We start from the raw sequence: 27,493 nt of genomic DNA, 5'->3' as shown, positions 1-27,493 counted from the left end.
AGTGAGTTCTCCCCCAGTTTCAGGCCTGATAATAGTTTTAACCCGTGTGTTTTCTTCGCGTCAACAATAAACTTGTTGTCCATCTGGGTCAAAATTGAAAATGTTTATTTAACACATTTTTTGGAGCTTTCTTTACCTGACGTTTTTGTAGCTTTCTTCGATGCTTTTGATTGATTTGTAAATGTTTTTGTCTTTTTTTTTCAACGCTTTTTTTATTTTTTATTTTATCCATGGTCAGTTACATTATGTATATGGCTACGAAAATTAGAAACTATGAATTATTTTGACTAATAGTTCAAAGGATAGATCAAAGGATGTTGAGTGAAGTTAGGATGCTGTTTTGAAACCAATTTGAGCATTTTTTTCAAATGCTTTAAATTTGAATAAAACACCCAAAGTTCAAAATTCAATGGAAGTAATCATTGATTTTACCTGTGAAATACAATGTACATCAATGTTGTTTTTGGGCAATTTGGTTGAAAGAAACTCATATTTATGATATACATTTTTTTTTTTTTTTTAAAACGGGTCAAATTTGACCAGAGGACAATGAAAGGGTTAAACAAACCCCCAGCTATCATCAACCTGTGTGACTCTGTGTGCCCCCCCTCAGGCTGCAGAGAGACAAACTCCAGTGGGCAGTCTGAGTGTAGAAACTGGCAGCAGGAACCCCTCGAGCACCAGCCAAGCCCAGCAGTCCGCCAGCTGCGACACCAGTCAGCCTCCACCCACCAACACCAACACAGACTGTGACCAGGCCCTCCAGGAAGCCCAGGCCAGCCTGATTATGTCCATCCCTGATCTGAATGTGTCCGATACCAGAAAGGGTTGCTCCGATTCTGCCTCAGGACAGATCCCCCCCGCTGCATCAGAGTCAGAGCAGAACACGGCTCTGGACCCGACGCTGCAAGGTAGAATCCAAGTTGCTGAAAACCCATTGGGCCTAACGCAACAACGCTTTCTTATTCTCATCCTGAATCTTTCCGAATCTTTTTCCTGTTAGCTTTGCTCATACAAGTGTTCCTGGTCACGTTCAGGAAGAACGGAGGATTTATTAACCACTATTACACTGTACATGTTTCCATGCCAACAAAATCATAAAATCCCAACAACAAAATAGATGATAGGCTTTTTTTTGGTTCATGATTTATTTAAATATGAATATTATTTTTCTTAAACAGTTTTGTGAATTGGGGCTTCATTTACTCAAGCATAATATAAATTGTTTTTTAATCAAAATGTCAGAAATAAGAGAAAAAAGACTTGTTTCTGCCAAACAAGGTAACCTATCCAATCATGCTAGTTCCCATTCAGAGCCAGGAAAAACCCAGTTGATACTCTTGTCCAACCTCTCAGTAAATTGGCAAACAATAATGATATGGAGAACAGACTATTCATTTTGCATTACGTTTATTGAAGTTATATGTTTTATTATAAACTTGTATTGAAACTGTATGCCAATAAGGCATAATCATAGTTTTTCTCTGTGAGTGAGATGTGTTCGCTTTAAAAGTGATCGGTGTGGACAAACTGTTATAGTTAACCATTTTTCTAAGATAGGACCTAAATGTTGTGTATGTGTGTGTTTGTGCGGCAGCCTCAGTGGAGCAGCAGGCTCTTCTGTCTGATTCCCAGGAAGACACACCTCCGCAGCTGGCGGATGAGGTGGACTCCACCCAGTTACAACCCCCAGACACAGGTATGATACCAGTCTGAACAGAGAAAACAAAACACAGCCATATGCACTAAGGATTTCCAGAACTCATTTTTGTACACACTCTCAATCTCTCATTGGATATGAAGTGGCTACCTGTAGAGAGTCCTCATCCAAAATCTATATTTCCCTGTGACAGCAGCACTTCAGTGGTGTGGTGCACCTGGTAGAGACACACAGCATGAGCATGAGTAGGCTGCTGTGTATCTGTGTTTGACACTAAGGCCTCCTGCACACTGGCTGCTTGGCGTGAGCGTGGCGTTTCCATGGCGTGTCAGTTGCGTGGCGTTTTCTATGTCTTTGCAAACCAGAAACGTTTCTGACGCAGCGCTGCTGCTGCTAGCCTTGTCTGTACACGTGTATGTTTCCCATTGATAAAACGAACTCAAGCAGTAGTATACCTCATGTTAAACATAAATATATACTGATTTGATTACAGCAAAGACAACGTTGGCAGTATTGACGGCAAAATAGGCTACAGAATATTTCTTTCTGTATTGACAGGTGCAATATTCTCGCATTTACACATTTTCGGCTCGCGCCTGAGACGTGCGTGTCACGCAGGCAGTGTGCAAGCTCTAACCTGTTAACATGGGAGCCGAAATAAAAACGGATACACCACGCAGCTGACACGCCACGCAGGCAGTGTGCAGGAGGCCTAAGTGGTTCACTTGCTTGCCATTTTTTTAGAACTGATCGACCCAGAGCACAATGGGTTAAAACGTATGGAGGCTGGGAAATGGGTCTGGCTTTATAGCCGATACTAGTCAATCATTCAGCAAGATAGCCCATCCCTAAAATGCACAAAATGGGTATTTAAAAAAAAAAAAAAAAAAAAAAAAAAAAAAATTTAAAAAAAAAAAAAAAAAATATATATATATATATATATATATATTTGGCACATATCCTAATTATTCTCTACCAAATGTAAGTAACTAAATGACAGCTGACCTTGATGTTTGGATGTGTTTAGCTCCAGCAGCAGCCTCACAGCTCCCTGCAACCGCTGTGAAGCCTCCTCCCTCAGCTTTTCCATCATCTGCTACATTAGCTCCTCCATCAGCTTCTCCATCAGCTGCTCCATCAGCTTCTCCCTCAGCTTCTCCATCAGCTGCTCCATCAGCTTCTCCCTCAGCTTCCCCATCAGCTTCTCCCTCAGCTTCTCCCAGCAACAGGCGGCCACAGGTGGAGAAACCCCGCCGCACCAGTGTGGACAAGGTGATGAAGCAGAGCCCAGAGAGGGCCAGCAAGTCTCCTCCTCCTCCTCCTCCACGAAGGTCAGTTCATGACTAAAGATCCCTTGGCTAAAGACCAGGCTTTCTGCCGGGCTTTTTCAAGGCAACTGTAAATCACCTTGAATGCATTATTATTATTTTTCTCATTGTCTTCCCAGGTTCCATGCTGTCAATTCAGGTCTGACTACAACACGGTCAGGAGAGGTGATTTTCACCACCAGGAAAGAGCCGGTTGGAGCCCAGGTGTGTGTGTGTGTGTGTGTGTGTGTGTGTGTGTGTGTGTGTGTGTGTGTGTGTGTGTGTGTGTGTGTGTGTGTGTGTGTGTGTGGGCGCATAGCTAAGAAGACTATACTTCTGAAATCTGAGGAGAATTGAAATAAGTTGTGTGACTTGAAAGCCTCCAGAGACTTGACGCTGTGTTTTTACATCATGAATCTGTTTAAGGATGAGGGTGAGAAAGAGCCGCCTGTGGTTCCTCAGCCCAAACCCCTAAGACAGCCACCAGAGGTCAAACCCAAACCCCAGATGTGTGCTCCTGCACATCTGGCTGGTTCCACCTCCACTCTTTCTACAGCCTTAGCACACAGGGAGAACGAGGAAGAGGATGAGGAGGAGGAGGAGGACAGTAAATTCATGAAAGAGCTGCAGGTATGTTATTCATTTGCTGTTTTTTAAAACTTGAGGAGATCAAATACTTAACCAGGGAAACTACTGGTGCCCTACTCGGAGAGCAGCACATGGCTCATATTGGCTTTTGTCAAGTATGGCTCACTGCTGATTTGATGAAAATCATGCAGTTAAAATACATATTTTACATATTACCTGTTTTACAGACTGCTCATTGTAACATACTGTATCTGCCCACAAACTGAACCCTCAAGTTAAATTTGGTATCATGAACACAATAAAGCAGTGAGTCCTAAGTAGGGGTACTTGTACCCAAGGGGGAACGTGGAAAGATTGTGGAGCAGCTCAACTAATAAAAAAAAAAATAAAAAAATGGAAATTATGATTTGAGTTCAAGAATATATCTGCTGTGAACACCTGAACATTACGTCTTGCAGTTATGTAAGTGTGCTTGAAAACTAGTTAGCAAGCGGGCGCATATGTTTAAATAGATAGTTAGCTAAAAGTAATGAACAAATGGTAGACATAAATAGCTAAAATTAATGGATAAACGGTTGAAATAGTTAGCTAAAATTAATGGCTAAACAGTTTAAATAGTTAGCTTAAATAATGGCTAAACATTTGAAATAGTTAGCTAAAAGTTATGGGTAAACGGTTGAAATAGTTAGCTAAAAGTAATGGTTAAACAGTTTAAATAGTTAGCTTAAAGTAATGGCTAAAAAGTTGAAATAGTTAGCTAAACGTAATGGACAACACGGTTAAAATAGTTAGCTTAAAGTAATGGGTCAACAGTTGAAATAGTTAGCTTAAAATGAAAAAGCCATTTTTATTTAATAATTTGTGTTCAGAACATATTTAATGAATTTATGAAGGGGTACTGCGTTAATCTGACAGGGCTGTGGGGGTCATCAGATCAGGTATGTTGGAAACCACTATGTTGAAGCATTGAGAAAAGGTCTTTAGCATCCATTGCATCCTTGTGCTTCTCCCTCCAAAACCTTAACCTTCACCATGGACCCTCTGCCCCTGTCACCCAGGTGTTTCAGCAGAAATGCACTGTGAGGGATGTAGGGAGCAGAGGTGTGGCTGAACTCCCAGCCTCTGATTTTCAGAACAGAGGGATGGAGTCTCAGGTAAAAAGAAAAGAAAAAATGTCTAACAGTACTAATTATTAACCACTCAATATCCACAACAAAATTTGGCTCCCTAAAATTATGAGTGCATGTTTAAGAAAGTCTGCAGACTTTTACTAAAGACAACATCAGAGCCTACAATTGTGCACAAGACATTTTTCTGCCAGAAAAAGATTGTTTTAATCCACAATGAGTTAAAAATCTGGATTTGTGTTCTAGTATTAACCATTTCTAACCAAACTTAACGTATTGCATCTTTAGCTAGTTCCTCAGTATCACATTAACAATAATGAATCAAATAAGTTATAGTTTCTCACCTGACTACAATGGGTGTGCTCACCTTGTTTGTAGTTTGCAGTGAATACGTTCCTGGTTCTAACTCACAACAGCTAATATTTCAGGATTAACACATTTACATTGACTACTTGACTCTATGTTTCTCTGTCTCTCTCTGTCCATCATTTATGTCAGTAACAGTTCCTGTTTAAAATGTGTCTGTTCGGAACGAGCAGATTGCTTGGCCTGTGCTTTTGCTGCTTGCAGCTTTCTCAAGAAACGCTCATCCAAACAACTGCACAGTCAACACTGCACTTCCCTGGGTCCTGAGCAAAACACCTGTCATGACATGCGTCCCCTAGCAATGCTAGAATATATGGCATTTGGATGAAAAAGTAACTAAAAGAGTAATGGATGAGTTGGTAAAATGGGAAATGGGTGGGCAAATTAGGAATTTTCAATCAGCTGTGTTCAATATTTTGAAAAAGTCCGAAAATAATTTTCAAGTATACAATCCTAATGAATGAAAGATGTGAAAATGTTTAGGCTTAAATTAAGTATGGATCCATAAATAAGACTTGATTATGCATGGAAAGCCGCTGAAGCAGTATAATTAGGAAAAAAAAAAAAGTGGGAAAGGGTTGAAGGATGCAAAATAAAGAGACAGAAATGATAGAGGTCCAAATGTTTTGCCCCTCTGCGCCACTATTTCTTTACAGCAGACAGACATGTACATTATGTAACATAGTAAGTCATAGTAAAGATGGTTGAAAAAAGTATGGAAGAACATGCAAACTCAGAATTCACTCACAAGAAAGAAGTCACTCACAAGAAAAGTCATAGTATAGCTTATTTAAAAAAAAAGTCATAAAAATCAAAGTATGCCGAAAAAAGTGCTATAAAATTCATAGTATAGTATTGAAAAAACTCATTGTTAAAAAAGTGATAAAAAAGTCAAATAATAGTATGTTGAAAAAAGTGATAAAAAAGTTATAGTATAGTATGTCGAAAAAAGTCATATTATAGTATATTATATTATTATATATATCATTATATATTATTATAGTATTATAGTATACTATTATTATAGTATTATTACTATTATTATAGTATAATAGTATATATCATAGTATATTATATCGAAAAAACTCATTGTATAGCATGTTAAAAAAGTGATAAAAAAGTCATAGTTTAGTTTGAGTTTGAGTTTATTTTATTTATAAAAGGGGACAGCGCAAATTAATAAAACACATGATTTCCCATGGGTTAAAAAAGCCAGAATTAGCCAAAAGGCTATTTTTCATCTGTAGTCCCCTGCCTTCGATGTTAAAAAGGCTTTTTAAAATACAAAGAAACAAAAAACAACACAAGCAAACATAACTTAGCACAAAACATCACAAAAACAGAACACAACAAAACAAAGCTCAACACACAACGTAGCACAAAACAAGACACAACACAAAAGCAGAAGGACATACAACACAGCAAAACAATATGGTAAAAAGTAAAAAAAAAAGAAAAAAAATATTTAACCCCTTGACGCCTGAATTTATTCACAATTATATAAACAAAATATTATGTGTGTTTCTGGCTCCAAGCTGATGCTAAATTAAGTTGAGATTGTTAATTTGTCTATAGCATATGGAATAGATATAAATTTAGGTATGATGCAAATTAGCGACAACAGGCATTATGGTAAAATTCTTTACAAAATGGTAAAATTAATAAAACACATACTGTAGTAGATTTCATTCATGTCACAAAGTTGTTAGAACTTCTAAACTGTAAATGACAAATACATGGATCTTGACAACAGCAAGAAAGAAAACACTCTCCTACTCCCTAACATTGACAGTAGTTTCTTTAGGGTTAGGGGTAGGGTTAGGTTTAGGGGTAAGATTAGGTGTAGGGGTAGGGTTAGGTTTAATTTCGCTTCCGTGAACCGGATGTATCTCCCACTCCGACCGGTCCTACGAGAAACCAGTGCATGCAAAAGGTTCCTCGGTATGTATCGCATGTAAACAAACATTTGGGGGGAATACACACTGCAGTCGGAATGGAGGGGTTTGATGCAAATTAGCGACAGTCGGCGTTAAGGGATATATATATATATATATATATATATATACATACATACACACATACACATACATATATATACATATATACATATACATACATATACACACATATATACATCTACACATACACATACAGATATACATACATACACATATACATACATACATACATATACACATACACATATACACATACACAAGAATAGTATGTTGAAAAAGTGATAAAACAGTCATAGTATAGTATGTTGAAAAAAGTGATAAAAAAAGTCACACAAAAATCATAGTATAGTCAGTTGAAAAAAGTCATATTATAGTATGTTGAAAAAAGTCATATTATAGTATGTTGAAAAAAGGGATAAAAAAGTCATAGTATAGTATGTAGAAAAAAGTGATAAAAAAGTGATAGTATAGTATGTCGGAAAAAGTGATTAAAAATTCATAGTATAGTATATCGAAAAAACTTGTTGTATAGCATGTTAAAAAAGTGATAAAAAAGTCATAGTTTATTATGTAGAAAAAAGTGATAAAAAGTCATAGTATAGTATGTTGAAAAAAGTCATAGTATAGTATGTTGAAGAAAGTGATAAAAAAAGTCATATAAAAATAATAGTATAGTCAGTTGAAAAAAGTCATAGTATAGCATGTCGAAAAAAATCATAGTATAGTATGTTGAAAAAAGTGATAAAAAAGTCATAGTATAGTATGTTGAAAAAAAGTCATGTTATAGTATGTTGAAAAAAGTTATAAAAAAGTCATAGCATAGTATGTTGAAAAAAGGGATAAAAAAGTCATAGTATAGTATGTAGAAAAAAGTGATAAAAAAGTCATAGTATAGTATGTCGGAAAAAGTGATTAAAAATTCATAGTATAGTATATCAAAAAACTAATTGTATAGCATGTTAAAAAAGTGATAAAAAAGTCATAGTATAGTATGTTGAAAAAAGTGATAAAAAAGTCACACAAAAATCATAGTATAGTCAGTTGAAAAAAGTCATAGTATGTTGAAAAAAGTTATAAAAAAGTCATAGCATAGTATGTCGAAAAAAGTCATATTATAGTATGTTGAAAGAAGGGATAAAAAAGTCATAGTATAGTATGTAGAAAAAAGTGATAGTATAGTATGTCGGAAAAAGTTATTAAAAATTCATAGTATAGTATATCGAAAAAACGTGTTGTATAGCATGTTAAAAAAGTGATAAAAAAGTCATAGTATAGTATGTAGAAAAAAGTGATAAAAAGTCATAGTATAGTATGTTGAAAAAAGTCATAGTATAGTATGTTGAAGAAAGTGATAAAAAAAGTCACAAAAATCATAGTATAAGTCAGTTGAAAAAAGTCATAGTATAGCATGTCGAAAAAATCATAGTTTAGTATGTTGAAAAAAGTGATAAAAAAGTGATAGTATAGTATGTCGAAAAAAAGTCATGTTATAGTATGTTGAAAAGAGGGATGAAAAAGTCATAGTATGTAGAGAAAAGTGATAAAAAGTCATAGTATAGTATGTTGAAAAATGTCATATTATAGTATGTTGAAAAAGTGCTAAAAAAAGTCATAGTATAGTATATCGAAAAAACTCCTTGTATAGCATGTTAAAAAAGTGATAAAAAGTCATAGTATAGTATGTTGAAAAAAGTGATAAAACAGTCATAGTATAGTATGTTGGAAAAAGTGATAAAGAATTCATAGTATAGTATGTTGAAAAAAATTATTAAAAAGTCTTAGCATAGTATGTCGAATAAAATTCATATTATAGAATGTAGAAAAAGTTGATAAAATAGTCATAAAATTGTATGTCGAAAAAAGTCATAGTATAGCATGTTGACAAAAATTATGAAAAATGCATAACATATAATACGTAGAAAAAAGTCATGAAATTCATAGTATAGAATGTCAAAAAAAGTAATTGTATAGTATGTCGAAAAAAGTTTATAGTATGTCGATATAAATCATAGTATAGTATGTTGAAAAAAAGTCATAAAAAAGTCATAGTATAGTATGTCGAAAAAAGTAATAAAAAAGGCATACAAAAATCATAGTATAGTCAGTTAAAAAAAAGTCATAGTATAGCATGTCGAAAAAAATCATAGTATAGTATGTCGAAACAATTCATAGTATAGAATGTCGAAAAAAAGTAATTGTATAGTATGTCGAAAAGTGCATTTATATCTTCAAAACAACCGGTTGGGAAAGAGACAGGTACACAACCATGTAACTTTTCTTTTCATCAATCCGAATTGTTGCCACCTGCGAAATCTGAACACTCAACCTTGTGTCTTTCAATCCTTTTCTTATCACTCTAAGCTATCTGACCCGATTCCTGTAAATACAAGAAAGAAGGATCATGTTTGCGGAATTACAGAAGAAGAGCTCTGTTTTTGGGAACTCATAAGATAATGACTCATTCATTCAGAAAAATAGGATTGTTTTTTTGCTTGTTTTTCTGAGAGAAAAACTGTTTCGCACATAAACAAGAAATCACCAGCAACTTGCAGCGACTGGGTAGCTCAATGAGTTATGTAGTTAACTGTCATGCGGGAGGCTCAGGTTTGAATCCCACTCAGGGAACATCAAGATACTTATCCTACCCCCCTTCCTGTAAAACTGAAACAACTTCCTCCTCAACTATCATGCCTGTCATGAAACATTCATAATATAGTATGTCAAAAAGTTCATAGAATGTTGAAAAAATCCTAGTATATTATGTTGAAAAAAAGTCATAGTTTAGTATGTCAGAAAAAGTGATAAAAAAATTCGTAGTATAGTATGTTGAAAAAAATGATAAAATAGTCATAGAATTGTATGCCGAAAAAAGTCATAGTATAGTATGTTGAAAAGAATTAGGAAAAATGCATAGCATAGTACGTAGAAAAAAGTTATAAAATTCATAGTATAGAATGTCAAAAAAGTCATAGTATAGTGTGTCGGAAAAAGTGATTAAAAATGCATAGTATAGTATGTCGAAAAAAGTCATAGTATAGCATGTTGAAAAAAATTATTAAAAAGTCTTAGCATAGTATGTCGAATAAAATTCATAGTATAGAATGTAGAAAAATTTGATAAAATAGTCATAGAATTGTATGTCGAAAAAAGTCATAGTATATCTTGTCAAAAAAAGTCATAGTATAGTATGTCGAAATAGTCATAGCATATCTTGTCAAAAAAGTCATAGTATAATATGTTGAAAAAATGTATGTAAAAGTCATAGAATCTCAGAAAAAGTCATAAAATTCATAGTATAGAATGTTGAAAAAAAAGTCATAATATAGCATGTCAAAATAATTGATAAAAATAGTCATAGTATAGTATGTTGAAAAAAGTCACAAAATTCATAGTATAGCATGTCGAAAAAAGTCATACTATAGTATGTTGAAAAAGAGTGATACAAAAGTCCTAGAATAGCATGTCGAAAAATAGTCATAAAATTTATAGTATAGCTTGTCAAAAAAAGTCATAGCATAGCATGTCATAAAAATTGATAAAAAGTCATAGTATACTATTTCAAAAATTAATTTAAAAATCCATAGTATACTATGTCGAGAAAAAGTGATAAAAAATAGTATAGTACATCAAAAAAAGTGTTAAAAAGTCATAGTATGGTATGTTAAAAAAGTGATGAAAAATGTCCTTATGCTATTATCTCTTAAAAACAACTGGTTGGGAACGAGACTGACAGGAACATAACCTTATAACTTTTCTCTTCATCAATTAGAATTTTCTATTCCTGTAAAGTAGGTCTTGAAACTTATACAGCCTGTAAGATTTGAACACACAACCTTCTACCAATAATTCTCTTATCACCCTAAGCTATCTGACCTGACAGAAATATTCAGGTTTTTTGGCATATTTCTCTCTTCCACTTAGTTTACTGGACCTCAAAACTTACTGAAACATATAAGATTTGAACACACAACCTTCTGTCTTACGATCATTTTCTTTCCCTAAGCTATCTGACCTCACACAAAAGGTTATGTTTCCGTCATATTTGTCTCTTTCACTTAGTATATTGGATCTCAAAACTTAACGAACCATATAAGATTCAAACATGCAACCTTCTGTCTTCTGACCTGACAGAGAAAGCTTATGAATTTCCAAAAAGCGAGCTCTGTTTTTTGAAAATGGATTAAAAAAAAGTCATAGTATAGTATGTCGAAAATAGCAGGAAAAAAAATCATAGTATCGAATGTCGAAAAAAGTTTGGAAAAAAAGTTATTGTATAGTACAGGGGTGGCCAACCAGTTCAGCATAAAGAGCCAAAAAAAACACGCACCATAGCAAAAAGCCACACAACACATGCAGGTCCACATTACAACAGCAACAGTGACTTCCAGATCTAATGACATTCATAATACATAGCAGTTTTCATAGTTTTTTTTTTTCGTTCTTAGATTGACACCGTGTGAAACCTGACAGTCTTTGTTATCCACACTCCTTTTTAGGTCTGGTTGTACTCAGTTGTGGCCACTCGAAGCGACTCTTTCACTCATTTGTCTCTAGAGGGGCTTTCACACAATCTGATTCAGCAGTAAAAGGGTTAATCAGGAAGCTGTTTTTCCTCAGGTTGCAGAATCTGTCCATAAAAACACTCTGCTGCATTATTTTTTATTTTAAAATAATTGGCAAATGTATTGGCAGATGCATTCAAATGCTTTTTTTTTTTTTTACTTATCTGAAATGTTTCAAAAAGTAAAAAAAAAAAAAAATCCACCAATAACACAGTACACAGTAAGAGCCTCAAAGGAGCAGGCAAAGAGCTGCATACGGCTCAAGAGCCACAGGTTCGCCACCCCTGGTATAGTATGTCGAAAAGCATTTATCTCTTCAAAACAACCGGTTGGGAAAGAGACAGGTACACAACCTTATCACTTTTCTCTTCATCAACTAGAATTGTTGCAGACTACAAGATTTGAACAGTCAACCTTGCGGGGATTACAGAAGAAGAGCTCTGTTTCCGGGAACTCATAAGATAATGACTCATTAATTCAGAGAAATAGGATCGTCTTTTTGCTTGTTTTTCTGAGAGAATAACTTTTTCGCACATGAACAAGAAATCACCCACTAAATGCAATGACTGGGTAGCTCAATGAGTTATATCATTGATTGTCATGTGGGAGGCTCAGGTTCGGTTCCCAGTCAGGGAAAGTCAACTTACTTTTCCTAGCCACCTTCCTGTAAAACTGACACAACTTCCTATTCAACTAACATGCCTTTCATGAAAAAATCATAAAATAGCATTTCAAATAGGTCATAATATGTTGAAATTTTTTTTCAAAAAAGTCCTAGTATATTATGTTGAAAAAAAAGTCCTAGTATACAATGTCGAAATAGTCATAGTATAAATTGTCGAAAAAAGTCATAGTATAGCATGTTGAAAAGATTTATGAAAAAAGTCATAGCATAGTATGTCGGAAAAAGTCATAAAATTCAAGTATAGAATGTTGAAAAAAAAAGTCATAGTATAACATGTCATAGCATGAGAAAATAACTTTTTCACACGTTAACAAGAAATCACCCATACTCTGCAACACCTGGATAGCTCAATGAGTTATATCACTGACTGTCATGCAGGAGGCTCAGGTTTGAATCCCAGTCATTTAGTGTAGTTTTTCTAGCCACCTTCCTGTAAAACTTGAACAACTTCCTCTTCAACTGAAATGCCTTTCATGAAAATGAATATGGTATGATGAAAAAAGTCATTGTGAAGCATGTTGAAAAAAATTATAAAAAACTCATAGTATTGTGTGTCAAAAAGGTCATTGTATAGTATGTTGAAAACATTATTTAAAAAAGTCATAGTATAGTATGTCGAAAAAAGGGATAAAAAATTCATAGCATAATATGTCGAAAAAAGTTATAGTATAGTATGACGAAAACATTGAAAAAGTCATAGTATAGTATGTCGAAAAAAGTCATAGTATAGTATGTCGAAAAAAGTAATTAAATAGTCATGGTATAGTATGTTGAAAAAAGTCATAGTATAGTATGTCGAAATAGTGATAAAAAAGTCAGTTAGTATGTAAAAAAAAAAGTGATAAAAAAGTATTGGTATAGTACGCCGAAAAAAGGGATAAAAAATTCATAGTATAGTATGTCGAAAAAAGTCATACAATTCATAGAATGTCGAAAAAAGTCATAGTATAGCTTGTCGAAAAAAGTAATTTAAAAAAGTAATAGGATAGTATGACGATAAAGTGATTAAAACATCATAGTACTATGTTGAAAAAAAGTGATAAAAAAGTCAGTACAGTATGTTGAAAAAAATGATAAAATGTAATAGTATAGTCAGAACATGCAAACTTTCACATTTTGAATAAAACATTAAAAAGTAATTATAGTATTTCAAAAAATGGATAAAAAAGACATGGTATAGTATGTCTAAAAAGTGATAAAAGAAGTCATAGTATAGCATGTATAAAAAAAATAGTCATAGTATAGTATGTCGATACTGGTGCTACCTTTCTGTAATCTCTTCTTCTTGAAAAACATAGTAGCCATGGGTCAGATTAACGTTTAGGATGTTTGACATTTGTGACATTTAAGATGGGGACAAACCATTAACACAACTTGATAGGGAAAAAAAACACCTGGCTTTCGTAAACTCTGACGCAGGTAAGCCACACCCACCTCAGCCCAGCGGTAGGCCCAAACTGCCAATAGGAAAAGTGCGATGAAAACTGTCCTTAACATCTTTCACCCTGGCAGTGCCTCTTGCATTTTCTTCCCTTAATCTTTGGTTATAGGAACTGTACATACTCCATACGTGCCTTTTGGGATTAATAAACTTCAGCTCTCCACCCTGCTTTTGGCTTCTCAAGTCTTTCATATCCTTTTAACTGGGATCGATCACACTATGCCTGAGCACACACTCCCACAATACAGCATATATACAACCCTTGCCTACATAGGTAATAGATACAAAGACACGAGAATGCTTATATGAACACTAGTTGTCTATAATAATACAATGGACATGTATTTTAAGTAATACTGGGATATAAAACACTACATTTAATATTTTTCTTACTAATTTCCAGGTTATCAAGTGTTTAATCTTGCTTTTTCTAATCATAGGTGACTACAGAACTGTCAAATTATAATGATTTGCCAGGTGGAAATAAGCAATGGAAAAAAGAGGTGAGGACATCTCCAGGTCTAAAGATTTCAGAGTTAGCACCATCAGTTTCTCAGATGGGAATTACAGATGGCTGCCCTCGTAAACTCATAACAGCAGTTGGACTGGACGGACACAATGGAGTAAAGAAAGACAATGTCAATCCTAATAATAAGAAGGAAACAGAGCAGAATGTGCTGAAACAATTGCCTTCCTCAAACTGTGCAAGAGTAGAGAAGGCGTTGGTACCCCCACCGGTCGCTTTACAAGATGTTCAGGCTGCCCAGAAGAATGAGGAAGTACCAACACCAACCCAAAAGAAAGCAGAGAAGATGGAGGTACTTGCAGTGACAACTTCACAAAAACAATATGATCTTACTGTGAAAAGTTCTGATCAGATTAACAAGGAGGTTGTTGGACAGGTGCGCTCCCCAACTGCAGCAGAAAAGAAGGTTAAGTTTACAACAGTTGTTACTCTTCAAAAAGAAAACATTCAAGCTGCTGACACAAGTCCTGAGCAGACAAATGAAAACTCTGTCAAAGAGGTACCAGCTGAGAAGAAGTCAAACCTGATGGTGGTTGTAACTCTACAAAAAGAAGACACCCCAGAGGATTGCTTGATAGACGTTGAGCAGGATAGGTCTCTGAGCTCAGACCCGGAGTGTGTAGCTTCTTCTCCTGTCCCTAAACTTTTATCCCAGAACCCAGAGGCAACGGTGCAGCTATCCAGGGACCAACCGCAATACACAGAAGAAGGAGGTAGCCTGAGCCCTGAAATTTGGGACAATGAGGGACCTCCTCCTCCTCCTCCACCACCTCCGTCTGGTAAAATCAGCCTTAGAATCTCCAGGAGTCCAAGAGTCCGGACACAGTCCAAAGAGGAAGACCTAGCTGAAATGAGTCCCTCTGACGTACAGACCGCAGCTGGGGACGGCACCGGTGAACCCATTTATCTGGCATATGAGAACCGGAGTTTCCAGGACAGTGATGACTCTGATAATAAACCTATTATCATTTTCCTGAATGAGCCTATGGACATTCAGTCAGCCTACAAGCGTCTGTCTACCATCTTTGAATGTGAAGAAGACTTTAATGGGATTCTCTTTCCAGAAAATATTGTGGAGGAAAAGGAGACACTGCAGGATGAAGAGAAACAGGATGTAAGAAAAATGTGCATCACCCAATCAAATGTGGGCTTAGACCTTAAAGACTTCACAGGAAATGGTCAGAATTCTCTACATATGCAACATCAGAGAACTTCAGGCCATAATGGCTCAATTTCTGAAAACCAAGACCAGGATAAACCAGAATTGCCTAGAAAGCCAGAGACCAAAAGGAAATTTAAATTTAAGTTTCCCAAAGACAAACTGGCTGCAATTAGCCAGGCCATGCGGACAGGGACAACCAAAACAGGAAAGAAGACTCTTCAGGTTGTTGTCTATGAGGAAGAAGAAGAGATAGCGTCGGACAGAACGCCAGCTAAGACGACCAAGAAGAAGACAAAAGAATCAAAGAGGTTTGAGACCAACAGTACCAAACAATTGAACTTGGGTGAAGGCAATGCCTGCGACAGAGACATCAAGGTCTCCTCTCCCATTGACACCAGACACTCAAAGTCACGTAGCCAGAGGAAGGAGCTCTGCAAAACTACGCTCGACTCTATTGACAGTCTGGAAGAGTCCATAAAACAGTTGGAAATCAGCGTGGGCAGTATGTCTTCGCCTCCTCAGTCCCCCGACTCTTCCGTTGACTCCACTGACAGAGCTCAGCTTAAAGACAAAGCCAAACGAGAAAGGGAGAGAAGCCCGTCCAAGAGGCCAGCCTCTCAGATCCTCAAGGGCCCAAATCCACCTCAGAGTAAGAAGGCCAAAGCACAGCCTCCACACGACACTGGGAAAACCTCCACCAAGAAACAGGTCTGACGTTCCTCTGCCCGCGGAGCTCGCTTGCTTCAGTGATGCTGGGCTGGTGGCGGGCTCTCTGCTCTGACTGTCTGACTCTTCACATATGTTCGGTGTCCTATGCAGGGGTTAAAGTGGGCCAGAACGATCCGGGACATTAATCTAATTTCCAGTTTGATGTAGTGTTCCCCCGTAAAATAACACCAAATATGCATTCCAGTATTTCTCCTATTTATTCTCAGCAGCGCACTCGCCTTGAGTCCATGAACAAGGCAAGTGTCTGTGGTGATTTCACGTCTGTAAAAAAAAGCAGGATAGTTGCACACTATCTCATAATGTTAGTTAAACAGGGGAAGATGACGTTGGGGTTGCCTACCGGTTACAAACAGGCTCGGTAGTGAACGGCCTGGTAACGTGCCTCAAATTCTGTGTTTTCAGCTGAGCTAGACGGAGAATATTCAGTTAAAATAGTTAGGTGAGGCTGTTTTGCCCTCGTTGTTCCTCGCGAGGTTAGCTGGAATTGAATGTAGCCCTGTTATGTTTAATGTGGAGTGACTGTGTTGGACTCCGTATAAAGATAGCTTTTTAAATGCTTGTTAGTAACCGGTCTTATAGTAACTTAGGCCTTGTGTGCTCTGATTAATTTGACATGCAGTTAACAAATCAGTCAATAATTTTGTTTTAGTAAGAACTCACGTCCTGGCATTTGCTCCTGTGGACAGAGAATTTGAGAATGGAATTTGGTCCCACTGTACAAACGTTAGGTTCAGCCAGCCTGCCTATATACGTACCAGGAGTCTGCCTGTGTTCCCAAAACTTGCATAACTTCTCTCTGTTATTTTCCTCCCTTTGTATGAATTGCTTTTGCAAAAGTAAAAACATTTTCAGCTCACGCAGATGGACTTTTGCCTCACTTCACATCGCCCTGCACACATTTCCTGTCTGTTTGCATCCAATCACAGCTTTGATAATGTTGCTCAATATCGTCTGATATTGTTTAAAATGTTCTTACTGTTTGCCCATTTCAACCAGCAGTGATGTCTGATATACCCCACTACGTACAGTAATGCACATGTTACGTCACGACGCATGTTACTAACTAACCCTGTGATTATGCATCTCTTTGCTAGACCTCCAGCAGCAGCGCCAGCTCTTCTGCTCAGCGACTCCACACCAAGTCTCACCCCTCGCCCTCCTCTGGCTCGCCAGAGAAGACAGCTAAGGACCAGCAGCAGGCCACCCACAAGCAGGTAAATGAACTCTGAGAGACCTGAGTCAGCATAGACTGAAGGGGAAACACTGTTACCCCAATTTCCACCGGTTGCAGAACGTCTGCGGATCCGCTCTGGAACGGCGGCGCCGGAGTCATTAGGTTTCCGTTAAAGTCAACATCTGTATTTCCACCGGTTGCAGAACGGCTGCGTTCCGACTGCGTCCCAGCTCCGGCGGTCCGCAGCCCTCCGGTGCAGATACGCAGAGCTTCTGTTTTTGCGGGACAGGAAGTTGATACACTGTTCTCACGGCGGATCATATTTCCCTGCTATACACCTTGAAGACACAGCACAGAGCTGTTTCCCCTCTACTCCTCTGGATGGAAACAAACTGTTTTTGGTCTTGTGGTTCTACCTGAATTCACGAGATCTCGTTGGTCCTAGTGACTTCAACTGTCAGTCATGGCCGCAGCCGTTACGCAACAAATCCGGACCTGGTGGGTATTGACTGACGGCGGAGAACGGAGCCGACACACAGCGGAGCCGGTCCACAGACGTTCTGCTTTTGGTGGAAAATCCCCAGTAATGCTCCAACAAATGGCAACTGGATTTGTGTTACTCATACCAGGGTTAGGGTTAGTCATCACCTTTGACCTTTTGTTGTCAAGTATCAGTACATTCAACTATTTAGTGATAACTAACAGTGGGTCAACATAACCCTCCCATTATCATTATTTAAAGAAAATCAATAATGAATGTTTCCAGTTTAAAGAAATCATCTGAAACTCCGGGTGGATTCTGCTTACCATGAAGTTCTATAAATATTGAAATCTGGGTAGACTCATGAGACATGAGTTTACCCTCTTAGTCCCTGAAATATGCAATCAGCAAGCAGACATTTGGGGTTAAGTCATCTGTGTAAATTACTATCTTATTTGAGATAAATAGCTTAGATGAGGGTGAAAAGTCTGCCATTACTTGTCTGTTTTATATATTAACAATTAGTCAATAGCTTGGAAAAAAGAGCGAATCACTTGTTAATGATTTGACTGTTTGCAGTGCGTTTTTTAAATGTGTTGAGCTCATTTCTGCCATGGTCCATATATGTCTTATCTTGTGTGGTCTTTCCAGTTATATCTGTCTGTGCATGTTCCTCTTCACCTTGGCTCCCTTCTTTCAAGATACACTCCCTGATTTTGCGATAGTACCCATTAATGCCTCCATATCCAAAATTAGCTACGTTTCGAAACTCAGCACAGTTGACAGTTGAGTTTCTGGATCAGGGAGTGGATCTTGACTAGAGATGGTCCGATACCGGTATCGGTATCGGCTCCGATACTGCCTTAAACTCTGGTATCGGTATCGGGAAGTACTGGAGTTTATGTACCGATTTGATACCACGTAATTAAGCCCTAAAGAAAATCTACGTTAAAGTAGTTTATTTATGTTCTTTTTCCGTTATAACTGACTGTCAAACTGGAGAATAAAAGAAAGTTCTGTGTTTGTTCATGTTTCAAAAAGAGTTTAACCTGAGCCAGACCGACAACAAAGATAGAAATCATATCACATCCATACAGGGATAGTAGTATACAGTTGTTAAAACATAATAAAATATATGACACACTGGTATCAGATCGGTACTCGGTATCGGCCGATACGCAAGTTCAGGTATCGAAATCGGTATCGGGAAGCAAAAAATGGTATCGGGCCATCTCTAATCTTGACCTGCATTTAACCTGCATGTTCACTGTGTTCTTCATCTGGCAGTGAGTTGTGGAAATATTATATCCGGGTGTCAAAAACTCTCAAAATCTCTTGTTCCTCAAACAAGCAAACAAAAGCCATCATTTACAAATATTAATAATCCAGTTGAAACCTCCGTCATTGATTACCCTCACATTTATGTGTCATGAAAGTATATGTCATCGTGTCAGTACTGCATGTATGTTGTGGTCTGTGGAACCACTGTTTAGAGAGTTTAATCATAATGTCTTTCATGACAAGTAATTACAAAACGAGTTATTCTGAAAGTATTGTATGCTTGAAATTATTTCTGTCACAGACATTTTGTTTGTACATGAACTTTACTGTTTCCAGGCTGATCGTAATTAATTTAAGAGCAAGTATCACTTTATTAGGTCAGTCATGCGTGCTACTACTATGTCTTTGGCCAGTATAGAATAAAGAAAGAACGTTTCTTCAGGATTATGTTAATCCAAAAAAATATTGTTATATGTAATGGAAAGGAAAAATGCAATTTAGCCAAAAAGAGAAAATGTGGCTGGTTCTGTGAGCCTAAATACTGCCCAGCGACCAACAACATATAGAGACCCTGCCCGAAACTGTGACATTGCTTCTTTTAGTTCAAGGGGAACTATGGAGGTTTTTTTAGCTTAATTCACCTTAACTAAACAGCTTCGGAGTCATTGGAATGGTTATATGACTTTTTTTCGGGTTGAATGGTGGTCGTCTCGCTTCCCCCTAGCACCTGTGAGCGGAAGAACCCCCCTTGCGACTTTTCAGCGTCAGGAAGTATCGCGTGATATCAGGTCTCGCGATGTAACAAATTGCTTCACGGCACTGCACACATACACACCCATTCAGGAACCGGCTAGCTATAAGAACAAGGTAGCGATGGAGTTTTTACACTATCGTCATGGCTGAGCCAGCAAAAAAGACGCAGAAAGCTAGGAAAGCATTGTCGGAGGAACAGAGAAAGAGGAAACGGCAGACTGACCAAGAGAGGAGTCAGCAGTTATATCTAATCCAAAGCTGTAGGTGGAGCTCTATAGAGAAACCTGCAAGCAAAAAGCAACAAAACAGCAAAGAAATTGCCAAAACTGCATAGCGCCTCTTTAAGTAAAGGATATAAATACTTCTTCCACCACTGTACAATTCATTTTGATCTCAGCCCTCTCTGTGACGGCAGGCTGTGATTGGCCAACAGCTGTAGACTCTGACCTTTAGACAGGTCTGACGACACATCGCAAGAACTAGTTTCAAGCTCTCCCAAATCTGACATTAAAGGTCCCATGACATGGTGCTCTGTGGATGCTTTTATATAGACCTTAGTGGTCCCCTAATACTGTATCTGAAGTCTCTTTTATATAGACCTTAGTGGTCCCCTAATACTGTATCTGAAGTCTCTTTTATATAGACCTTAGTGGTCCCCTAATACTGTATCTGAAGTCTCTTTTATATAGACCTTAGTGGTCCCCTAATACTGTATCTGAAGTCTCTTTTATATAGGCCTTAGTGGTCCCCTAATACTGTATCTGAAGTCTCTTTTATATAGACCTTAGTGGTCCCCTAATACTGTATCTGAAGTCTCTCTTTTATATAGGCCTTAGTGGTCCCCTAATACTGTATCTGAAGTCTCTTATATAGGCATTAGTGGTCCCCTAATACTGTATCTGACGTCTCTTTTATATAGACCTTAGTGGTCCCCTAATACTGTATCTGAAGTCTCTCTTTTATATAGGCCTTAGTGGTCCCCTAATACTGTATCTGAAGTCTCTTTTATATAGACCTTAGTGGTCCCCTAATACTGTATCTGAAGTCTCTTTTATATAGACCTTAGTGGTCCCCTAATACTGTATCTGAAGTCTCTCTTTTATATAGACCTTAGTGGTCCCCTAATACTGTATCTGAAGTCTCTTTCCCGAAATTCAGCCTTGGTGCAGAATTACAGATGACACCACAATGAGCTTTCCTTAGGATGTGCTATTTCTGTGTCTGTAGCTATTGAGGAGGAGAGAGGGGGGGCAAGATGGAGGGTGGGGGGTGTGGCCTTGACCAACTGCCACTTTGCTCGTTTGAAAGCTCATGATGTCTCTCTCTCTCTCTCTCATGGGTGGGCCAAATTCTCTGGGCGGGCAAAGCAGAGAAAGGGGAGGTAACCTTGCTCCTTATGACCTCATAAGGAGAAGATTTTCATCAAATTCATCAGATTTTCATTCATTTTCTCAAAGGCAGAGCAGGATACCCAGGGCTCGGTTTACACCTATCACCATTTCTAGCCACTGGGGGACCACAGGCAGGCTGGGGGAACGCATATTAATGTTAAAAAAAAACTCATAAAGTGACATTTTCATGCCATGGGACCTTTAAATCAGAGCACTAATGGTCAGTGTGTCAACCATAGATATAGAACAACATCTTATGGTGTCAACAGGTTACCGGAATCATCTGCTCTGTAGGGACGTTTTCTCTGTGCCACTTTGTGGCGTGAGATGAGTGGACTGTACCATTTCCAGCGTTAAGAAAGGGATTGGCTGGCCAAAGCCATAGAAGTAACATTTGTGGGTGCTCAAATTGAGTGTTCTCCTTTTTTTTCCTGTACGCTGTGTGTTGTTGGCGTTGACTTGCCGTATCCCGTGATGTCTGTTTACAGGCGGACAGCAGAAGCAGTAGAGCAGCCGGGGATAGTAGCCATTCGCTCGTTGCTTTGCGTGCCTCTAAGATCCCCGCCTTGTGCCATAGCTCTGGGAAACACCCGTCTGCTTCTCTGTCCACTCCTCACTGCTCAGACACCACCGAACTCTCCTCCTCCTCCTCCTCTTCCTCCTCTGCTTCTTCACCCTCTGCTTCCTCCACCCCCTCTTCTGGGAAACACTCTCTTCTGTCTCCGCCTTCAAAGTGTCCCTCCCGTCCCTCTTCTCCTTCCTCCGCCCAGCCTTCCAGGCATCAGGCTTCTCTGTGTCCCCTCTCCTCTTCCTCCGCAGTGAAAAAGGCGTCAGACTCCCCGCCGCGCTCCCCCTCTCGGCCCTTGCCCTCCTTTTCTGTCCCCGCTCCTCCTCACAAGTCTTTTATCCCGTCTCTGAATCTGGGTCGTCTCCTCCCCTCATCCAGCCACGTCTCGTCGCCATCCCACGCTAGCGGCGGCCCGGCCCAGCGCGGGCCTCGCGGCGGCGGCGGCGGCAGCAAACACCAGCAGCACCTCGCCCTCACCGCCACTTCCAGCGCCGCCCACGCCTCCCAACACAGCTGCTACACGTCATCCTCCTACTCTTCATCCTCGCCCTCCTCGTCCTCCACCTCCTCCTCTCTGTCCCCGACCTCCTCTTCCTCCTCCCCTCCCTCCCCCTCCCCCCTCCCTCCTCCTCCTCCTCCTCACGGGGCGGGGAGCGTCCGAATGTCAGCGTCCAACCCCAGCTCTCCGGGCCGCGGCAAGAAAGGCAGCGGGAGACACGCTGGCCAAGTCCTGCCGGCGGCGGCCTCTAAGGACGCAGCGTGATGTTCTCATCTACCGTTTTCAAAAAAACGATGTAAGTGCAGCTTACACACGATGACGAAAGAAGCTAAATTGCACTTTGTTCCTATAGCAATATTGGGTGACGTTTACCTTTTCCCTTTTTTGGATGGGTTGTGGACAAAGACGTGGCTTGTAAAACCTGGACAAAACACAAGTCTGGCCTGAAATCCTTTTCAAATCCAAACCACACGAGTGCCGTACGACGTGCGTCTATACAGTCACCCCCAGAGCCCGGCCGATACATGGCATGGTTAGGAATATTGGCCGGTTTGAGCTTATAAATATTTCTTTATCGCCGCATATGTCATTTGATAAATAACAAAGTGCAGCACAGGCATACCAAAGATATATTAAGGTCGTATAAAAGTAGTTTTTTTTTATAAAACGGAGAGAGTGAAGGAGATGTCTGTAAGGCAGAGCAATTCATTCATATGGCACACTTCATACACAAATGCAATTACAAGTGCTTTACATAAGCATGCACATACAAAGCAAATAGAACATCCAATGTAACAATCATAATAACAAAAACAAAGACAAAACACACACTGTATACTCCGACACAGACCTGAGAGGAGAGCTAAGTTGTAGCAAAGAAAAATAAATACAAAAAAAAAAAAACTTGTGTGACTGTGTACAGGGCCTCTGAGCCTTTAAATAAGTGACGACCCTTATCAAAACATGTTTATGTGTTCATGTTAAAAAATGAATATCTGCTGATATGTCGTCAAAAAAGTCGAAGCTTTCATATTGAGTCCGCCTCAAAAATCTCTCTAGTCCCCCCGTGGTATTAGTACGCCAGCAGCACCAAGGACAGCACAGGTTTTTCTATCGTGGCCGTCAAAATGGAAAAAAAGAACTCCCCAGCCTTCATCCCAGCTTTGTAAGATAATATGTATTAAGACAGTGGTTCCCAAACTGGGGGGGCAGAGTTATATAAATAATGCATGTTTCTGCTGCACTGCTGGCAAAGCACGGACACGTTTGTGAAAGGACTGCCGGTGAAACGTAACACAAGCAAGCACGATGAAGCCACACCAAACACCGCAACTACCGAAATACGTAGTGGCGACCACAATTGGATTTTCAGGAGCCGACTGCCAACTTCCCAGTCGAACCGCATACAAGGATTTGTATCTACAAAAGGGGGGGGGCCCTTGCCTAAAAAAAGTTTGGCAACTACTGTATTAAGACATACGCTGCTGTGCTACAGCCGAGGAGGTTTCAGTAGTTCTTCAGGAGAGAAATCTAGTCAAATAACACATTATTATTATTATTATTATTATATATACATTTTCCAACAACCTTCTCAGCCTTTTCCACAACCCCTCCCCCAAAGCTTTTATCAGTTTCTCGGACATTTCTCTGGTGGACCCAACTATGCAACATTTCGATATTTTGGAGTGGATGTTTTCCGAGGATCTGGACTCTCAATCAGAGTGTGATGGACTTCTTCACTGTTGCTTCACTAACATGCCACAGATCAGTGTATAGAATAATATGAATCTAATCTGAATCATGGCAGACTCAGGCTACCTGAGTCTATTTTTAATCACGGTTTTATCTCAGCGATCTGAATACTGAATAAACGGGTGAACAGAGTTTATTTTTCTTCAGAAAAGTGTTACATTGGTTTTAGCCATGATGGCCACACGCTGCAGTGTTGATGTTAGATGATTGATTGGGATTTGATTGTTGTGTGTGTGTGTGTGTGTGTGTGTGTGTGTGTGTGTGTGTGTGTGTGTGAGAGAGATACATTATGTATGCTTTCATTTAACACTGTTGAATAGATTTCTATGGAAAGTAGAGGTTGGGATGATTAATATGCAGAGTTTACCCAAAGACAGTCCTGTACAGACTAACCTGTTTAAAGATACATTCTGTAAAGCTCAAATCTATCCGTGTAGACTTTGTATGTATAGTAGTATGAAGTAAAATATAGCAATGATATACAGGCATATTAGACATACGTAGCTTCTTTGAACATAGCTGTTGTTTATTGTGCATATGCAGAGCCCTTTCCATTTGTAGTGAGTTGCTTGAAGTTTTTGAAGTCTTTTTCGAGTAAGTTCATTATGACAGACAGCTTTACACACAGTCTGTGAGGCTCAATCCATCAAGACTAAAGGAATAAATCCGCAAGTCCGAGTCCGATGAGAAGATGAATATATCAATAAAGAGGAATGTTCCGGGCATCTTTAACCAAGCTTAGAATCTGCTCAAATCTGACAAACTGCTAGCTTAGGTCCCTTTAAAAAGTTAAACAATACCCATTCCAACTCCCCAAAAAGTCAAGTCAACTCATCTTTATTTATAAAGCGCATTTAAAACAGCATAAGCTGACCCAAAAGTGCTTTCCAACCAGAACTAGGGCAGATGGGGTGGAGTACGCCTGGACACATAGACAACTAACAGCAGGCTACATCAATTAGAAGTACATAACAAACACAACGCCACAAAATGTAATACAAAACAAATTGCAGCTTAAAACGACGTCAACAAAGAAGGACGTTAGAAGAGGGAATTACATCAGCAATGGCTTATAAAGCAGTATAGGGAATAAAAAGACAGATCACGGGGTAGCTTGACAGAAGCCAGGCAGCCTCAGATGTCGCTAAAAGCAAGTGGGGGAAAAAAGGGCCGTAGAACATGCTTTAATATGGGACGAGAGGCTGTTCCCAAAGCCTGGAAGCAGACATGGAGAAAGCCCCTTGAGTTTGGTGTGGGACTAGGAGGAGCTGTTAATGCAGACAAACGCTCCGCAGTGCCGTCCCTGAACCTAAAAAAAAGCCCGTGTGGACATTTCATCGTTAAATCAGCACTACAGGTATCTGTTGTGGGGGCCTAATGTTAGGAATTTAAGAAAAAAATAAAATGCTTTTCTCCCAGGACCCCAGGACATGACCCACCCCTGGGGTCAAAGTAAAAAAATAAAAATAAAAAAAGCTCTTTGTTCACCGGAGAAAAACATTTCCAGTGAACATAATCCTCCGTAGGTTTTTCACCTGCAATTTATCACCAATTTTCACCAAATGTCTCGCCTCCGGTTTATATATCCTATTATATAGCCTTGTATCTATTTATTTAGTAAAATAAAAAAAAATTTATGAATCAATCGTGTTGGTCACCCTTTATGCCTGTCTGTGGATTTTTACAAATATTTAAACAGTTTTCGTCTGACTTTGTCTGACCCGAATAGCTCAATAAATGTTTTCAAGTTAGCGTTTTATTTTCATTTCCTAAAAAAGCAATGCTTTGGACATCCAAGGTTTTCACCAGACAGTGACGATATTCATAAAAAAAAAATTGGCACAGAAACAGAATGAGATAACCCTGGTGAGTAGAGGGGAAATGAGACATTGTAGATGTTTTTTTTGTTAGGGAAAAAACCTATACTGACTTCTGCATACCAACTGCATCTATTGTAAATAAAAACTAAAACGTATGAATGCAGGGAAACAGGTCCGACGCTAACTGCTACTGAAAGGCACGGCTTCCACTGTCAGCCAGTGTAATCTTTGTTCTATTTTTTGTGTCCAAGAATAAAAAAAGTAAGACAGTTGTGGAGGTTTTGATGAAGCTGGGCTTACATGTGACAGTAAACGCATCCCGGAGAAACACGTTGAGATAAACTGATTGATTCATCTTCTCGTCAGACTCTGGGTTAAGACTGCCATTATATTTCCTAAAATGTCATCCCGCACTTTCACAGATTTTTCTTTTCTGTATGTCAGAAATGTGTTTGAGTTCGACAAATGTGATTTAAAACACACTGTACGGACCATTTGCTGTGTTCTGTGTATACAAAAAAAAAAACGTTTTGAATGTGTATTATTCAAACCTAAAGGCACAGTTTAATATCAGCATCCAACTTGTATGCAAGTGGTTGGATTTATTTTCTAGTTGTCTGAACCCTTTGCATGCCTTTAACATGTTCTCTGTCAGTCTGAAACCTGCTGAGTTTACAGCTGTAAATAACTGTGTTTTCCTGCGAGTTTGGAGAACTAATAATAAAGGGCTTGTGTGTGGAGACATCAGCTGCTGCTGTCCCGCTTTATTTCACAGTGCATCGCCATGTTGTCCCAGTAGAGGACAGTAGAGACCCACCCGAAAAGCTCCTCACCCCTCTGTTCTCATTCAGGTTTCACATTTACATATATACTGAACAAAATTATAAACGCAACCCTTTTGTTTTTGGCAAAAATGAGCTGAACTCAAAGATCTAAGAATTTTTCTATGTACACATTTCTCTCAAATATTGTTCACAGATGTGTCTAAATCTGTGTCAGTGAGCACTTCTCCTTTGCCGAGATAATCCATCCACCTCACAGGTTTGGCATATCAAGATGCTGATTAGACAGCAGGATTATTGCACAGGTGTGACTTAGGCTGGACACAATAAAAGGCCACTCTAAAATGTGCATATTTACTGTATTGGGGGTTGTCCTGGGGGTGGGGTCCGAAAACCAGTCAGTATCTGGTGTTAGGGTTAGGGTTAGGGTTCATCCGTGAAGAGAACACCTCTCCAAAGTGCCAGATGCCATCGAATGTGAGCATTTGCCCAGTCAAGTCGGTTACAACGACAAACTGCAGTCAGGTCGAGAGAGAGAGAGAGAGAGAGAGAGAGAGGGATTAACCCTAACCCTAACACCAGATACTGACTGGTTTTCGAACCCCTCCCCCCACACCCCCAATACAGTAAAACTGCACATTTTAGAGTGGCCTTTTATTGTGTCCAGCCTAAGGCACACCTGTGCAATAATCCTGCTGTCTAATCAGCATCTTGATATGCCAAGCCAGGTGGGTGGATTTTCTCGGCAAAGGAGAAGTGCTCACTAACACACATTTAGACACATTTGTGAACAATATTTGAGAGAAATAAGGCTTTTGTGTACGTAGAACAAGTCTTAGATCTTTGAGTTCAGCTCATGAAAAATGTGGTGCCAAAAAACA

The 27,493-nt window shown here is 38.8% G+C and overlaps 1 protein-coding gene across 1 annotated transcript in view; it reads left to right on the top strand.

Annotated features, from left to right (window-relative positions):
• si:ch211-207d6.2 (sickle tail protein) overlaps window positions 1–22,522 on the top strand; it is an 88,959-nt gene extending 66,437 nt beyond the window's left edge. The window contains exons 17-26 of the mRNA XM_028594355.1: window positions 614–911; window positions 1,598–1,699; window positions 2,688–2,991; window positions 3,108–3,192; window positions 3,394–3,597; window positions 4,614–4,709; window positions 14,135–16,090; window positions 17,206–17,325; window positions 21,680–22,335; window positions 22,441–22,522. Of these exons, the coding sequence (XP_028450156.1) occupies window positions 614–911; window positions 1,598–1,699; window positions 2,688–2,991; window positions 3,108–3,192; window positions 3,394–3,597; window positions 4,614–4,709; window positions 14,135–16,090; window positions 17,206–17,325; window positions 21,680–22,335; window positions 22,441–22,522 (3,903 nt within the window). The remainder of the gene's footprint in view (window positions 1–613; window positions 912–1,597; window positions 1,700–2,687; window positions 2,992–3,107; window positions 3,193–3,393; window positions 3,598–4,613; window positions 4,710–14,134; window positions 16,091–17,205; window positions 17,326–21,679; window positions 22,336–22,440) is intronic.
• Window positions 22,523–27,493: the final 4,971 nt, after the last annotated feature.

This window comes from Perca flavescens, chromosome 12 (genome assembly GCF_004354835.1).
Source record: "Perca flavescens isolate YP-PL-M2 chromosome 12, PFLA_1.0, whole genome shotgun sequence".
In the NCBI taxonomy this organism is placed as follows: Eukaryota; Metazoa; Chordata; class Actinopteri; order Perciformes; family Percidae; genus Perca; species Perca flavescens.
Note: the sequence above shows the minus strand (reverse complement) of the source record. Positions and strands in the feature narration are given on the sequence as shown.